General features: G+C 46.5%; 1 protein-coding gene across 1 annotated transcript in view; it reads left to right on the top strand.

The window, feature by feature from the left end:
* Nucleotides 1-15,062, top strand: part of LOC106574802 (DNA-binding protein SATB2) — a 48,572-nt gene extending 33,510 nt beyond the window's left edge. Inside the window, exons 11-13 of the mRNA XM_082963638.1 lie at nt 689-846; nt 8,028-8,222; nt 13,177-15,062. Of these exons, the coding sequence (XP_082819764.1) occupies nt 689-846; nt 8,028-8,222; nt 13,177-13,848 (1,025 nt within the window). The 3' untranslated portion in view covers nt 13,849-15,062. The remainder of the gene's footprint in view (nt 1-688; nt 847-8,027; nt 8,223-13,176) is intronic.
* The last annotated feature ends 851 nt before the right edge of the window (nt 15,063-15,913 follow it).

Raw genomic sequence — 15,913 nt, forward strand, 5'->3', positions numbered from 1 at the left:
ACAGACACACCCCTGCCAGTACACTAACAGGTAAACACTGTAGTCACATCACACACAGACACACCCCTGCCAGTACACTAACAGGTAAACACTGTAGTCACATCACACACAGACACACCCCTGCCAGTACACTAACAGGTAAACACTGTAGTCACATCACACACAGACACACCCCTGCCAGTACACTAACAGGTAAACACTGTAGTTACATCACACACAGACACACCCTTGCCAGTACACTAACAGGTAAACACTGTAGTCACATCACACACAGACACACCCCTGCCAGTACACTAACAGGTAAACACTGTAGTCACATCACACACAGTCACACCCCTGCCAGTACACTAACAGGTAAACACTGTAGTCACATCACACACAGACACACCCCTGCCAGTACACTAACAGGTAAACACTGTAGTCACATCACACACAGTCACACACCTGCCAGTACACTAACAGGTAAACACTGTAGTCACATCACACACAGACACACCCCTGCCAGTACACCAACAGGTAAACACTGTAGTCACATCACACACAGACACACCCCTGCCAGTACACTAACAGGTTAACAAATGCAGGCAATCTCTTTAGGGACTAACCTAGACGATTAGCCAGTCTTGCTCACTAAAATCTCTCTCTTTCTCCCCCCCCCCCCGCCATCTTCTCCTCCCTGCAGCCCAAGCCCCCCTGACCCAGGTCAGTGCTGAGCTGCCCCTGAAGATGGAGTCCCTGGTCAACATCAACATTACGTCTGGGATCTATGATGAGATCCAGCAGGAGATGAAGAGAGCCAAGGTGTCCCAGGCCCTGTTCGCCAAGGTGGCCGCCAACAAGAGCCAGGTCAGTCCACCCATATACAGTATACCAGGGGTCACCAACAAGAGCCAGGTCAGTCCACCCATATACAGTATACCAGGGGTCACCAACAAGAGCCAGGTCAGTCCACACATATACAGTATACCACGGGTCACCAACAAGAGCCAGGTCAGTCCACACATATACAGTATACCAAGGGTCACCAACAAGAGCCAGGTCAGTCCACACATATACAGTATACCACGGGTCACCAACAAGAGCCAGGTCAGTCCACCCATATACAGTATACCAGGGGTCACCAACAAGAGCCAGGTCAGTCCACACATATACAGTATACCAGGGGTCACCAACAAGAGCCAGGTCAGTCCACACATATACAGTATACCACGGGTCACCAACAAGAGCCTGGTCAGTCCACACATATAGAGTATACCAGGGGTTACCAACAAGAGCCAGGTCAGTCCACACTCATACAGTATACCAGGGGTCACCCAAGAGCCAGGTCAGTCCACACATATACAGTATACCAGGGGTCACCACCAAGAGCCAGGTCAGTCCACACATATACAGTATACCAGGGATCACCAACAAGAGCCAGGTCAGTCCACACATATACAGTATACCACGGGTCACCAACAAGAGCCAGGTCAGTTCACACTCATACAGTATACCACGGGTCACCAACAAGAGCCAGGTCAGTCCACACATATACAGTATACCAGGGGTCACCAACAAGAGCCAGGTCAGTCCACACATATACAGTATACCAGGGGCCACCAACAAGAGCCAGGTCAGTCCACACTCATACAGTATACCAAGGGTCACCAACAAGAGCCAGGTCAGTCCACACTCATACAGTATACCAGGGGTCACCAACAAGAGCCAGGTCAGTTCACACTCATACAGTATACCAGGGATCACCAACAAGAGCCAGGTCAGTCCACACATATACAGTATACCAGGGGTCACCAACAAGAACCAGGTCAGTCCACACATATACAGTATACCAGGGGTCACCAACAAGAGCCAGGTCAGTCCACCCATATACAGTATACCAGGGGTCACCAACAAGAGCCAGGTCAGTCCACCCATATACAGTATACCAGGGGTCACAACAAGAGCCAGGTCAGTCCACACATATACAGTATACCACGGGTCACCAACAAGAGCCAGGTCAGTCCACACATATACAGTATACCAAGGGTCACCAACAAGAGCCAGGTCAGTCCACACATATACAGTATACCACGGGTCACCAACAAGAGCCAGGTCAGTCCACCCATATACAGTATACCAGGGGTCACCAACAAGAGCCAGGTCAGTCCACACATATACAGTATACCAGGGGTCACCAACAAGAGCCAGGTCAGTCCACACATATACAGTATACCACGGGTCACCAACAAGAGCCTGGTCAGTCCACACATATAGAGTATACCAGGGGTTACCAACAAGAGCCAGGTCAGTCCACACTCATACAGTATACCAGGGGTCACCAACAAGAGCCAGGTCAGTCCACACATATACAGTATACCAGGGGTCACCACCAAGAGCCAGGTCAGTCCACACATATACAGTATACCAGGGATCACCAACAAGAGCCAGGTCAGTCCACACATATACAGTATACCACGGGTCACCAACAAGAGCCAGGTCAGTTCACACTCATACAGTATACCACGGGTCACCAACAAGAGCCAGGTCAGTCCACACATATACAGTATACCAGGGGTCACCAACAAGAGCCAGGTCAGTCCACACATATACAGTATACCAGGGGCCACCAACAAGAGCCAGGTCAGTCCACACTCATACAGTATACCAAGGGTCACCAACAAGAGCCAGGTCAGTCCACACTCATACAGTATACCAGGGGTCACCAACAAGAGCCAGGTCAGTTCACACTCATACAGTATACCAGGGATCACCAACAAGAGCCAGGTCAGTCCACACATATACAGTATACCAGGGGTCACCAACAACAACCAGGTCAGTCCACACATATACAGTATACCAGGGGTCACCAACAAGAGCCAGGTCAGTCCACACATATACAGTATACCAGGGGTCACCAACAAGAGCCTGGTCAGTCCACACTCATACAGTATACCAGGGGTCACCAACAAGAGCCAGGTCAGTCCACACTCATAGAGTATACCAGGGGTCACCAACAAGAGCCAGGTCAGTCCACACATATACAGTATACCAGGGGTCACCAACAAGAGCCAGGTCAGTCCACACTCATACAGTATACCAGGGGTCACCAACAAGAGCCAGGTCAGTCCACACTCATACAGTATACCAGGGGTCACCAACAAGAGCCAGTTCAGTCCACACTCATACAGTATACCAGGGGTCACCAACAAGAGCCAGGTCAGTCCACACTCATACAGTATACCAGGGGTCACCAACAAGAGCCAGGTCAGTCCACACTCATACAGTACACCAGGGGTCACCAACAAGAGCCAGGTCAGTCCACACATATACAGTATACCAGGGGTGCTTAGTGGTTTCTGTTTGAAGCTACCTAGCTAAAGGTGAATTGCTGACCTCCAGTGATCAGGATGCTTAGTAAAATGTGTAAATATCTGTAAATAACCATAACACACACACACACACACACACACACACACACACACACACACACACACACACACAGACACACACACACACACACACACACACACACACACACACACACACACACACACACACACACACACACACACACACACACACTCATGTGCATGCCTACACATGCATGTAATGCACACAATCTCCCACACAATGGAGAATGTTATTTCTACTGGATTGATGAACTGTGGTGGATTTGATGGGAGGTAAGATCACATATCGGGGTATGTGGGCGGGGATGTCAAGCATGCGCTGGTTGTTTGGTACCACAGGCTGTGGTATCTGATTGTCAGCGCTTGAGGCGAGGCGTACCATCATGTCTCCGTGGGCAGATAAACAATGTGGGCGTCCAGGGCCGGGTAGAGATAAAATAAACGTCTGTCACGCCAACCAAAGGATATGGCATACGTGTGTGTGTGTGTGTGTGTGTGTGTGTGTGTGTGTGTGTGTGTGTGTGTGTGTGTATATGCGTATGCGTATGCGTATGCGTGTGTGTGTGTGTGTGTGTGTGTGTGTGTGTGTGTGTGTGTGTCTGTGTGTTTGTCTGTGAGCATGTGTGTGCTGGGTTACACTGTGGGACCTCATCAAAGACACTCCAAATGCCTGCCCTCCTGAGTCCTCTGCGTCTGTTTATGTTAGAGGGACAGAGCATGCGGTATGTGGTGGTATATGAAGGAGAGGGATCCACTGGAGATGGCCATCTAGGAGAGGGATCCACTGGAGATAGCCATCTAGGAGAGGGATCCACTGGAGATAGCCATCTAGGAGAGGGATCCACTGGAGATAGCATCTAGGAGAGGGAGTCACTGGAGATGGCCATCTAGGAGAGGGATCCACTGGAGATAGCCATCTAGGAGAGGGATCCACTGGAGATGGCCATCTAGGAGAGGGATCCACTGGAGATAGCCATCTAGGAGAGGGATCCACTGGAGATAGCCATCTAGGAGAGGGATCCACTGGAGATGGCCATCTAGGAGAGGGATCCACTGGAGATGGCCATCTAGGAGAGGGATCCACTGGAGATAGCCATCTAGGAGAGGGATCCACTGGAGATAGCCATCTAGGAGAGGGATCCACTGGAGATAGCATCTAGGAGAGGGATCCACTGGAGATAGCCATCTAGGAGAGGGATCCACTGGAGATGGCCATCTAGGAGAGGGATCCACTGGAGATAGCCATCTAGGAGAGGGATCCACTGGAGATAGCCATCTAGGAGAGGGATCCACTGGAGATAGCCATCTAGGAGAGGGATCCACTGGAGATAGCCATCTAGGAGAGGGATCCACTGGAGATAGCCATCTAGGAGAGGGATCCACTGGAGATAGCCATCTAGGAGAGGGATCCACTGGAGATAGCCATCTAGGCGAGGGATCCACTGGAGATAGCCATCTAGGAGAGGGATCCACTGGAGATGGCCATCTAGGAGAGGGATCCACTGGAGATAGCCATCTAGGAGAGGGATCCACTGGAGATAGCCATCTAGGAGAGGGATCCACTGGAGATAGCCATCTAGGAGAGGGATCCACTGGAGATAGCCATCTAGGAGAGGGATCCACTGGAGATAGCCATCTAGGAGAGGGATCCACTGGAGATAGCCATCTAGGAGAGGGATCCACTGGAGATAGCCATCTAGGAGAGGGATCCACTGGAGATGGCCATCTAGGAGAGGGATCCACTGGAGATAGCCATCTAGGAGAGGGATCCACTGGAGATAGCCATCTAGGAGAGGGATCCACTGGAGATAGCCATCTAGGAGAGGGATCCACTGGAGATAGCATCTAGGAGAGGGATCCACTGGAGATGGCCATCTAGGAGAGGGATCCACTGGAGATGGCCATCTAGGAGAGGGATCCACTGGAGATAGCCATCTAGGAGAGGGATCCACTGGAGATAGCCATCTAGGAGAGGGATCCACTGGAGATAGCCATCTAGGAGAGGGATCCACTGGAGATAGCCATCTAGGAGAGGGGATCCACTGGAGATGGCCATCTAGGAGAGGGATCCACTGGAGATAGCCATCTAGGAGAGGGATCCACTGGAGATAGCCATCTAGGAGAGGGATCCACTGGAGATAGCATCTAGGAGAGGGAGCCACTGGAGATAGCCATCTAGGAGAGGGGATCCACTGGAGATAGCCATCTAGGAGAGGGATCCACTGGAGATAGCCATCTAGGAGAGGGAGCCACTGGAGATAGCCATCTAGGAGAGGGATCCACTGGAGATAGCCATCTAGGAGAGGGAGCCACTGGAGATAGCCATCTAGGAGAGGGATCCACTGGAGATAGCCATCTAGGAGAGGGATCCACTGGAGATAGCCATCTAGGAGAGGGAGCCACTGGAGATAGCCATCTAGGAGAGGGAGCCACTGGAGATAGCCATCTAGGAGAGGGAGCCACTGGAGATAGCCATCTAGGAGAGGGATCCACTGGAGATAGCCATCTAGGAGAGGGAGCCACTGGAGACTACCTCTGAGGGTTTAGAGCTTGAGGTAGTCACTTCATACAAGTACTTGGGAGTATGGCTAGACGGTACACTGTCCTTCTCTCAGCACATATCAAAGCTGCAGGCTAAAGTTAAATCTAGACTTGGTTTCCTCTATCGTAATCGATCCTCGTTCACCCCAGCTGCCAAATTAACCCTGATTCAGATGACCATCCTACCCATGCTAGATTACGGAGACATAATTTATAGATCAGCAGGTAAGGGTGCTCTCAAGCAGCTAGATGTTCTTTACCATTCAGCCATCAGATTTGCCACCAATGCTTCTTATAGGACACATCACTGCACTCTATACTCCTCTGTAAACTGGTCATCTCTGTATACCCGTCGCAAGACCCACTTATGCTTATTTATAAAACCCTCTTAGGCCTCACTCTCCCCTATCTGAGAGATCTACTGCAGCCCTCATCCTCCACATACACCCGTTCTGCCAGTCACATTCTGTTAAAGGTCCCCAAAGCACACACATCCTTGAGTCGCTCGTCTTCTCAGTTCGCTGCAGCTAGCGACTGGAACGAGCTGCAACAAACACTCAAACTGGACAGTTTATCTCAATCTCTTCATTCAAAGACTCAATCATGGACACTTACTGACAGTTATGGCTGCTTTGCGTCATGTGTTGTCTCTACCTTCTTGCCCTTTGTGCTGTTGTCTGTGCCCAATAATGTTTGTACCATGTTTTGTGCTGGTACCATGTTGTTTTTCTACCATGTTGTTGCCATGTTGTGTTGCTACCATGTGGTTGTTATGTTGCTACCATGCTGTGTTGTCATGTGTTGCTGCCTTGCTATGTTGTTGTCTTAGGTCTCTTATGTAGTGTTGTGTTGTCTCTCTTGTCGTGATGTGTGTTTTCACCCATATTTATATGTTCTTTTTTATTTTTAATCCCAGCCCCCGCCCCCAAAGGAGGTCATTTGCCTTTTGGTAGGCCGTCATTGTAAATAAGAATTTGTTCTTAACTGACTTGCCTAGTTAAACAAAGTAAAAAAAATAAAAAGATAGCCATCTAGAAGCCACTGGAAATGGCCACCTAGGAGAGGGGTGGCTTGGGATATGTTATGTCTGTGTACAGCTCATCAGAACCCATCCTCTCGGTTTGGGTCAGAGACAGAGACAGATGGGGATTCATGTTTGGTTCGCTGTCTTTGTATGACTGGTTTTTGATGAGAGAGAATGGTTTGACCTGTGAAGTCTTTCGGTCTGAGGGTTGTACAGAGAGATCACATGATCACAGCTGGTCTGAGGGTTGTACAGAGAGATCACATGATCACGGCTGGTCTGAGGGTTGTACAGAGAGATCACATGATCACGGCTGGTCTGAGGGTTGTACAGAGAGATCACATGATCACGGCTGGTCTGAGGGTTGTACAGAGAGATCACATGATCACGGCTGGTCTGAGGGTTGTACTGAGAGATCACATGATCACGGCTGGTCTGAGGGTTGTACAGAGAGATCACATGATTAAGGCAGGAATAAGTCACTTGAGGATTCTGTGGGAAGGCATAAATAGACTGGTGTTGTTCTGGGTGGTTTTAGATTGGACCATCTAAGAAGTGTGTTATAAAATAGAAATAAATGGGCTGTGTGTGTTTTCGTGCATGTTAGTGTGATGTGTGTAAACACGTGTGAGATACATGCTTGTGTGTCTGTGTGTGCGCCACTGCTGGTCTGGGGGGTAGGGTCTCCTACAGGCCTGGCTCTCAGTGAGGGGTCATGGCTCAGTGACCCCATCTGGCTGCATCTGGCCATGGCCCTCTCCGGAGAGACGGAGGGAGGGAGGGAGAGAAGGAGTCCTGATCAGGTTATGAACACTCGGTGCTGGAGGAGGCTGTGAACAAACAACAGCTGGTGTCAGTGCCTGGGCCAGTCTAGCGGAGATAATCACATCTCTCTCTCTCTTACAGCTCCAAATCATTTTCATCTGGAACTTGTCTTTCGCTCGTTTTGCCCCAATCTGTTCTTTCATGTCTCTACCCCTCTACATCTCCTTGTCCTTTCTCTCTTTCTCCATTTCCTCTATCACTCTGGTGCTGTATGTTAAGATGACCCGTCATCCCTCCCTCTCTGTCAGGGCTGGCTGTGTGAGCTGCTGCGTTGGAAGGAGAACCCCAACCCAGACAACCGGACTCTGTGGGAGAACCTGTGTACCATTAGAAGGTTCCTGACCCTGTCCCAGGCTGAGAGGGACATGGTGTATGAAGAGGAGTCCAAGCACCACTACAGTGAGAGGCTTCACACTATCCTCCACATGTCTCCAGAACCACAGGTGAGAGACTCCACTGTCCTCCACATGTCTCCAGAACCACAGGTGAGAGACTCCACTGTCCTCCACATGTCTCCAGAACCACAGGTGAGATACTCCAGCTCCACACTGTCCTCCACATGTCTCCAGAACCACAGGTGAGAGACTCCAGCTCCACATGTCTCCAGAACCACAGGTGAGAGGCCCGAGGGGAGAGGGGTCACCCCTGACAAATACCTCACCGGTATACGGCTTGGACCCCCATGAATTACATACTGGACACAATTGCAGCTGAAACTACGAACACAGAGTGTGCCCACAAAAAGCAAAGACTCTTCGCCTCAGTCCCTCAAAACAATTGTAGACATATGTGAAGGACTTACAGTTTACCAGAAGTAAAAGTGTATGTAGTGTGCCATTCAGTTTAACCATAAGCTTGTTGTATGTTAGAAGGACACTTGCGTGAAAGGGCCTAAACCAGTCCATCTTTCTATTCTCTCTCTCTTTCTTCTTTTAATAAATAAGCATCTTGGGAAGGATGTTGTGGTCACACCATGAACACATTCCTTCACTGCTCTCCTAGAATGTCTGGGACCAAAGCAGGGACATAAATCTGCTAAAAATACAAGCCTCATCTTCACTGATGGCGCCTAGCGAGGAGAGAGGGAGGGGAAGCAGGAAAGGGGAAGGAGAGAGGGAGTGGAAGCAGGAAAGGGGAAGGAGAGAGGGGGTGGATGGTAGGAGAAGTGGATCCGTAAGGTAATGGCGAGAGAGAACAAGGGAGAGAGAGAAACAGGGAGAGAGATAGACAGAGAGACCAAGATGAGAGTGACAGATAGACAGACAGAGATGAGATTGAGACAGACAGACAGACAGACAGACAGACAGACAGACAGACAGACAGACAGACAGACAGACAGACAGACAGACAGACAGACAGACAGACAGACAGACAGACAGACAGACAGACAGACAGACAGACAGACAGACAGACAGACAGACAGACAGACAGACAGAGTTAGACAGTTGATGAATGGATAAGAGAGAGAATGGTGATGTTGATCTGTCTGTAGGCACCATAAAGATCCTATAAAATGGTAGATATCATTCTGTGGTAAACACTGGCAGCTCCAGGCAGACTGGGTGGTCCTGTAGATGTGTCTATCTCAGCACTACATGGGGCTGCTTGCTGCTGCTGCTGTCATTCTGGATGCTTTGCTCTTATCCCCATGGGCCCTCCCTCCCTCTGCCCCGGACCCCCACCATGTCTGTACTGTACCCTTCCACACACCCCCAGGCTCCACCACGCACCACACATGTGTCCCAGCTGTGCTACACACACACACACACACACACACACACACACACACACACACACACACACACACACACACACACACACACACACACACACACACACACACACACTAACATAAGAACACACACTCTCACTCACAAACATACAGTCAATGAATAACTCATAACAGCCCTCAGAGAGCCTGTACCCCAATGAGGACCCTCCCTAACCAGGACAGCTACATTATTCAGGGTCTGTCTGTACCCCGAGGAGGACCCTCCCTAACCAGGACAGCTACATTATTCAGGGTCTGTCTGTACCCCGAGGAGGACCCTCCCTACCAGGACAGCTACATTATTCAGGTTCTGTCTGTACCCCAATGAGGACCCTCCCTAACCAGGACAGATACATTATTCAGGGTCTGTCTGTACCCCAATGAGGACCCTCCCTAACCAGGACAGCTACATTATTCAGGGTCTGTCTGTACCCCGAGGAGGACCCTCCCTAACCAGGACAGATACATTATTCAGGGTCTGTCTGTACCCCAATGAGGACCCTCCCTAACCAGGACAGATACATTATTCAGGGTCTGTCTGTACCCCGAGGAGGACCCTCCATAACCAGGACAGCTACATTATTCAGGGTCTCTATCATTCTTTCATCCTCTCCTCACAGATGATTTACTTTTCTTGATGAGACTCATTTCCTCCAGAGTGTTGCATCCATGATGACAACAGAGAAAGAAAGAACCAGAGATATTTTAGTGATGTTGTGTGTTCTGTTGTTGGGTTGGATTTAGTTTTATGATATTTTAGTGATGTTGTGTGTTCTCTTAATTGGGTTGGATTTAGAGTTATGATATTTTAGTGATGTTGTGTGTTCTCTTAAATGGGTTGGATTTAGAGTTATAGAAGGACTGACTGGATTGATTGGTAAAGGGTTTCAAGGACAGTGGTGGGATGCCTGGGAAGTTTTATTTGGGGGTAAAAAAAAACTACAATTTTCTCTCTCTATCCCACCACCTGTTCGTTACAGTAAGTCATCCACTTCCAGTCAGTCTCCTTTAAAGGGGAAATCTGCAGTTGCTACATACATTTTTTTAAACTTTTAAATCAATGATATTTACCCACTGATTCTTGAAGAATATAACTTAGAAATGCCTCATGAGCTCAGTTCAACTGTTGTACCCCATCAGAACCCAGAATATAAGCTTGTTTTACTCCAACGTTTTTAAACAATGGAAATGTAAACAAACATTGTATCGCCTCAAAACATGGTTAAAACTATAATTTTGATATCATGGATGGTCCATAGCTCTCTCTCTATGAATTTCAGAGTGGTAACATTTCTACAGCCCCATCCCTCAGCTTGTTACCGAAACTTCAGATTGCCCCTTTATGACATCAGAAATAGACAAGGAGGCATAAAACAACTAGCCCAGATATTTCCTGAAGACCAAAAGGCCTTCTCTCACCTACCCACCAAAGAGCATTTAGAAATACTCCATGGTCTGGCCTAACCTCAATATTATTTGAAACATACCATGTTACTATTGAAGGGGGAAAAATAATTACTATTATCTTTATTTAGGTCCTTTAATTTTCCCGGACCACAGATTTATGGGCGCAGCATTCCAGTGTTTGGGCGTTCAGGCACCCCGCCCTTCTAATAGCCCCAGGAGAGGGGAGTGTGATGGGCCTGGGACTGGGACCTCTCTGTCTGGTCAATGGGATCTCAGCTCCAGTACCACACGTTCCAACTAACCCCCTAGGATGTTAATGAGCTGCCACTAAAAGGGGGGAGTCTATCCTATTCCTTAGGGAACTACTCTCTGCTGCTGCTGTTGTTTATGAGCTTCTAGGGAACTCTCTGTTACAGTACAACTAACCCCCTAGAAAGTCATTGAAATAAGTTACCACTAAGGGGGAAGTGTATCCTATGTTTAAGTGAACTTCTTCTACTGTCTCTGTTGTTGTTGAGTTTTTCAGTTTATTATATGAATGTGCATATATGTGTTGTCAGACTTAGAGTTAGAGAATGAACTGATTATTACTTAGAGAATGAACTGATTATTACTTAGAGAATGAACTGATTATTACCTAGAGAATGGACTGATTATTACTTAGAGAATGGACTGATTATTACTTAGAGTATGTGGACTGATTATTACTTAGAGAATGTGCACTGATTATTACTTAGAGAATGGACTGATTATTACTTAGAGTATGTGGACTGATTATTACTTAGAGAATGGACTGATTATTACTTAGAGAATGAACTGATTATTACTTAGAGAATGGACTGATTATTACCTAGAGAATGAACTGATTATTACCTAGAGAATGAACTGATTATTACTTAGAGAATGAACTGATTATTACTTAGAGAATGGACTGATTATTACCTAGAGAATGGACTGATTATTACCTAGAGAATGAACTGATTATTACCTAGAGAATGAACTGATTATTACTTAGAGAATGAACTGATTATTACTTAGAGAATGAACTGATCATTACTTAGAGAATGGACTGATTATTACTTAGAGAATGGACTGATTATTACTTAGAAAATGGACTGATTATTACTTAGAGTATGAACTGATTATTACTTAGAGAATGGACTGATTATTACTTAGAGTATGTGGACTGATTATTACTTAGAGTATGTGGACTGATTATTACTTAGAGTATGTGGACTGATTATTACTTAGAGAATGGACTGATTATTACTTAGAGTATGTGGACTGATTATTACTTAGAGTATGTGGGCTGATTATTACTTAGAGTATGTGGACTGATTATTACTTAGAGAATGAACTGATTATTACTTAGAGTATGTGGACTTATTATTACTTAGAGAATGTGGACTGATTATTACCTAGAGAATGAACTAATTATTACTTAGAGAATGAACTGATTATTACCTAGAGAATGTGGACTGATTATTACCTAGAGAATGGACTGATTATTACTTAGAGAATGGACTGATTATTACTTAGAGTATGTGGACTTATTATTACTTAGAGAATGTGGACTGATTATTACCTAGAGAATGAACTAATTATTACTTAGAGAATGTGGACTGATTATTACCTAGAGAATGGACTGATTATTACTTAGAGGATGGACCGATTATTACTTAGAGTATGTGGACTGATTATTACTTAGAGAATGGACTGATTATTACTTAGAGAATGAACTGATTATTACCTAGAGAATGGACTGATTATTACTTAGAGTATGTGGACTGATTATTACTTAGAGAATGGACTGATTATTACTTAGAGTAGAGACTGATTATTACTTAGAGTATGTGGACTGATTATTACTTAGAGTATGTGGACTGATTATTACCTAGAGAATGTGGACTGATTATTACTTAGAGTATGTGGACTGATTATTACTTAGAGAATGTGGACTGATTATTACTTAGAGTATGGACTGATTATTACCTAGAGAATGTGGACTGATTATTACTTAGAGAATGTGGACTGATTATTACTTAGAGTATGGACTGATTATTACTTAGAGTATGTGAACTGATTATTACTTAGAGAATGGACTGATTATTACTTAGAGTATGTGGACTGATTATTACTTAGAGAATGTGGACTGATTTCCTATGTTGACAGTCTGCTCTGATGGGATTCAACATGACACCTCCTCTTTTTCTCCACAGGCACTGCACAGGCAGCCCTTACCTCCAAGGAAGGCCCCATCCCCATCTCCCATGCGGGACCCATCCCCTCTCCCCACTCCCACGCCTGGCCCCAGGGGCCACAACTCGGATGGGACTCGAGGCAAGGACAACGGCAGCGTGAGTGGCAGCTCCAGTGGTGGGTCCAAAAAGCTGAGGTCGCGTACCCGGATCTCCCTGGAGGCTCTGGCCATCCTGCAGAGCTTCATCGGTGACGTGGGCCTCTACCCTGACCAGGAGGCTATCCACACCCTGTCGGCCCAGCTGGACCTTCCCAAGCACACCCTGGTCAAGTTCTTCCAGAACCAGCGCTACCACGTCAAGCACCACAACAGCACCACCCAGATGAGCAATGCAGGGGAGGGGGAGGCGGGGGAGGAGAGGGACAGCGATGGGGTGGAAGGGACTGAGTACCGCAACGGGGAGCTTATCTCTGAGTCGGAGGGATCAGACATCGCCGAGTCCAGCGAGGACGGGCGGGGTGGTTCCGAGGAGACTGACAGAACAGAGGGAAGAGGAGGAGGAGAAAGAGGAGTAGGAGTGGAGGGAGAGGAAGAGAAGGACAATGGCAAGGCCTCAGGCCCCCGGCCCACCTCCCTACCCCCCTATCCGTCCCCAAAGAGTCCCAATGACTCTGGAGAGCTCCATAGATAACCCCCTCGGGCCATCGAGGAGGGAACGACAGACAGACAAGCCCAGGACAGAGGGATGGAGGGATGACGAGACAGATAGAACAGAGGGGAGAAAGTATGGAGGGATGAAGAAAGAATGTGTCTGGTACTGAAGACCATGAGGATGGCTTTAAGTAGAGGAGAGTCCTACCACACCACAGTGGATGTGGGAACAGGTCAGGACCTATGGAGGTAGACAGGCAGGGATGGTGAAAAGACAACAGAGTACCTCAGAATGAGAGAAGAGATGCACTCTGGGTAATGGAGTCATAGACAGTGACAGGCTGCTGTAAGAACATGTTTCATTGTTTAGAAAATGAAAATGGTTTCATTTATTAAATGGGCATATCCACAAGGATGATTAAAACCAAGGCCCCAGTTATGTGTTTCATCACAGAGTCTGTCGTCGTATTCTTAGAGCAGCGCCCTGAGATACTGTACAGTACGTGAACAGTTTGTTCTGATTGGTTATCCTATGAACGTTCCCATAATGTCTGGGAAATCCTTGCATTGGCTGTGTGTAATGCAATCACTCACCCTTAACGTCGACAAATCTTTCCCATTTCACCATCCTACCAGCACTTAAATCAAAAACATATTTATTGTTCTTGTAATAATCTAAGTTTATTGTCCTCATTATGGCTGTTATTCTTATTTTCTATTTGATATTGGTGAACATGTGTTGCTTTCTGTGTGTGAGATACATTCACAAAGTGTCTCATAGTAGGAGTGCTGTTCTCAGATCAGTTTAGCCTTTTTCATCATAATGAATAAGATTACATGGGCAGGGGGGAACTGATCCTAGATCAGCACTCTGAGACGTTTTATGAATACGGGCCATTGTGAGGGAGAAGAACACTTTCAAATGAAGTTGTTACTGAACTGAGTGTACGTCTCCAGATGTACTGTATGTTGATCAGTGATCTGCTTACTGTTTCCAAAACAAACAGTGACAGACAAATCAAACCAATAAATGTACTTCTGAAAACAATTGTTGCCAGGTGAAACCTAATGTTGAATGTCCTTTTTAAAACGGGCTAAAATCAGCATCTGAATGGTTAATGAGTAAGTGTGGGTGAGGGCTAGATTCATGATATTGCCCTCTTTGAGGTCAGGAATGACAAACTGAAATGACATTCTCACATATTAGATGGAAATTAGTTGCAATCTCAACATAATAAATATACTATTGACTTATCTCTGTTGGTAATTTAAGTTGGCCTTATTTCCAGATATTTGAATGAAATTGTCTTGTTTTATAACTAAGTAGGCTACAAGCTGTTTAATTTCAGCTGTTTGTTAAGGTTACCCAAACACAGCAAACGTTGAATATTTCTCTGGTCTTCTTTGTACATGAAAAGGCCAAAATTCTTATACTAAGAACTTGGAAATCAATCAATCCGCCATCATTAACGCAATGGAAAAATCACATAATTTATTATTGAAATATTGAAATAGCATTGGCAACTGAGAAAAACAAAGCCAAGTGGCAAGCCATTGGGATGGGGGTGTGGTCAGGGATGGGGGTGTGGTCAAGGATGGGGGTGTTGTCAAGGATGGGGGTGTGGTCAGGGATGGGGGTGTGAGCAGTGGTGGAAAAAGTACCCAAATGTCAAGCTTGAGTAAAAGTAAAGATACCTTAATAGAAAATGACTCAAGTAAAAGTCACCAAGTAAAATACTACTTGAATAAGTCTAAAAGTATTTGGTTTTAAATAAACTTAAGTATCAAAAGTAAAAGTATGAATCATTTCAAATTCCTTATATTAAGCAAACCAGATGGCAATTTACGGAAAGCCACAGGCACATTCCAACATTTAGACATAATTTACAATGCAGCAAGTGTTTAGTGAGTCTGCCAGATCAGATGCAGTAGGGACGACCAGGGATGTTCTCTGTTTAGTGAGTCCACCAGATCAGAGGCAGTAGGGATGACCAGGGATAATCTCTGTTTAGTGAGTCCGCCAGATCAGAGGCAGTAGGGATGACCAGGGATGTTCTCTGTTTAGTGAGTCCTCCAGATCAGAGGCAGTAGGGATGACCAGGGAT

Source organism: Salmo salar, chromosome 17 (genome assembly GCF_965601325.2).
Source record: "Salmo salar chromosome 17, fSalSal1, whole genome shotgun sequence".
Classification (NCBI taxonomy): Eukaryota; Metazoa; Chordata; class Actinopteri; order Salmoniformes; family Salmonidae; genus Salmo; species Salmo salar.